Below are 1,784 nucleotides of genomic sequence, written 5' to 3' on the forward strand. Positions count from 1 at the left end.
AATTAAAATTAAAATTAAAATTAAAATTAAATCAAGAGATTGTTCCACCTCTCCCTTCAAAAGCATAAAAGAGCAGCTGCAGGTAACGTTTCATCTTGTCTCCCTGTATAACCATTAAGCAGCAAACTGGGTTTTCTAGAGAAAGGTCTTGCAACACCTTTCAGGAAGGCTGCAATTTCCTTACTGTAGCAGTCTGGGAAAATGATAATGTCTTAAAAAAAAATAAAAATAAATTTAAAAAAAATCAAAATGAACCTGCTTTACACGGACACGTTCACCCACAAAAGAACAGGGCAGCGCTGCCGAATGCCCCCGGCTGCTGGCAGGGAGGCCTGCCTCGTATTATGGTGGGAATTTAGATGGAAGTAGCTACCAAACATGAGAGAGGATGAGACAGCCACTTACAGCAAAGCACCAGCTGCTTCTGCTACTTTGGCCTTAAAGCTTGTTAGTCCAGCAATTTATTTATTTTATTTTTTTATTTTTTTTCTATCTCTTCAATTGGGTTTTCTTGCAGTTTGTGGTTTGTTTTTTTTTAATTTAATCCTAGTTTCCCTTCCACATCTCGTTAAGCTGTGTTGATGGCAGAGAATAGCTTCAGTGATCCCTCTGAGCCCCTACGCTGAGCAATAAGCCGTAAACTAGGAATGTAAGACTCTTGTCTGAATTAAAGTCTTTTTGCCTGGTATTACGAAGCAGGGGGCTGCGTTTGGAGGGGCTGCAGGGGTGTGCAAAGACCCCAGCCCCTCACTGGAAACATTTGCAGCATCAGTGCTGCTGGATCTGCCCCGGATCCCCGCCCTGCACACTCGCCTCTCCTCTGCCCCGCGTTGCTTCCATGCAAATCCTACAGGTTCCAGTGGTGCAGAACTGCAAATCCCATGTGCAACTTGGGTCATCTCCTGATGGCATGGTCCACCCTGTCCTCCAACCCCCCTGGGTGAGAGCTGGGTGTCCCCCCACCAATGCAGTCAGCTCCCCTCCCCAAAAAGCCTGGTTGAGGAAGGGTAAGGGGGGTGGACACGGCACCCAGAGACCCACTGAACATATGGGGCTACCTGTGGCAAAGAGCTGGGTTGATGCCACGCTGGGCTGGTTCCTTATCTCCTGCGGGGTACGAGCATCCCTCACCCCAAGCTAGCAGGTTGCAAACTCACAGGCTCCAGCTTAAAAATCCATTTGGATGCTCATACCCCCCACATCACCCCCACACCCCAGCCAAAAAGGTACCAATGCAGCACCTACCTCCATCCGAGTAGGTCTCTGTCCCGTAGCCATCCTGTAATCCATTGCTCCAGGTGCCTTCGTACTTGGCCCCATTTCCAGTGCATTCTCGGACCCCGTACCGTCCCTTAAATCCATGGGTCCACTCTCCTTTGTACACCCACTTCCCCTTGCTCTCCATGCCAATGCCATGGCGCTTGCCCTGCGCCCAGGTGCCCTGGTAAGTGTTGCCACTGGGCCAAGTGTAGACCCCCAGCACCTCAAAGCCATGACTCCAGGAGCCCGAATATTCACCTTGACCCTTTGGGCCGGTACAAATTCCGTGGCCATGAGCCTTTCCGTCCTCCCAGCCTCCACAGTACGACCCTCCATCGTCAAAATTAAACCTTCCCCCACTGGACATGCATGTAATTCGGTTTGCAAATCCCTCAAAAGGTGAAAAAAAAAATAATAATAAAATAAATAAAAAAAATGTAGAAAATAAAATGTGAATGATGACTTGGAGGGGGGAAAAAAATAATAATAATTAAAAATTAAAAAAATATATCAAATCAAACTCA

General features: G+C 47.4%; 1 protein-coding gene across 1 annotated transcript; it reads right to left on the reverse strand.

The window, feature by feature from the left end:
- Positions 1–1,230: 1,230 nt before the first annotated feature.
- Positions 1,231–1,627, reverse strand: LOC104517573 (junctophilin-3; the record flags this gene model as incomplete). The annotated part of the gene is made up of 1 exon (XM_010165636.2): positions 1,231–1,627. A coding segment is annotated over exon 1 (397 nt), but the record flags the coding sequence as incomplete, so codon positions are not given.
- Between the last annotated feature and the right edge of the window lie 157 nt (positions 1,628–1,784).

Source organism: Antrostomus carolinensis, unplaced genomic scaffold, assembly GCF_000700745.2.
Source record: "Antrostomus carolinensis isolate BGI_N321 unplaced genomic scaffold, ASM70074v2 scaffold41723, whole genome shotgun sequence".
Lineage (NCBI taxonomy): Eukaryota > Metazoa > Chordata > Aves > Caprimulgiformes > Caprimulgidae > Antrostomus > Antrostomus carolinensis.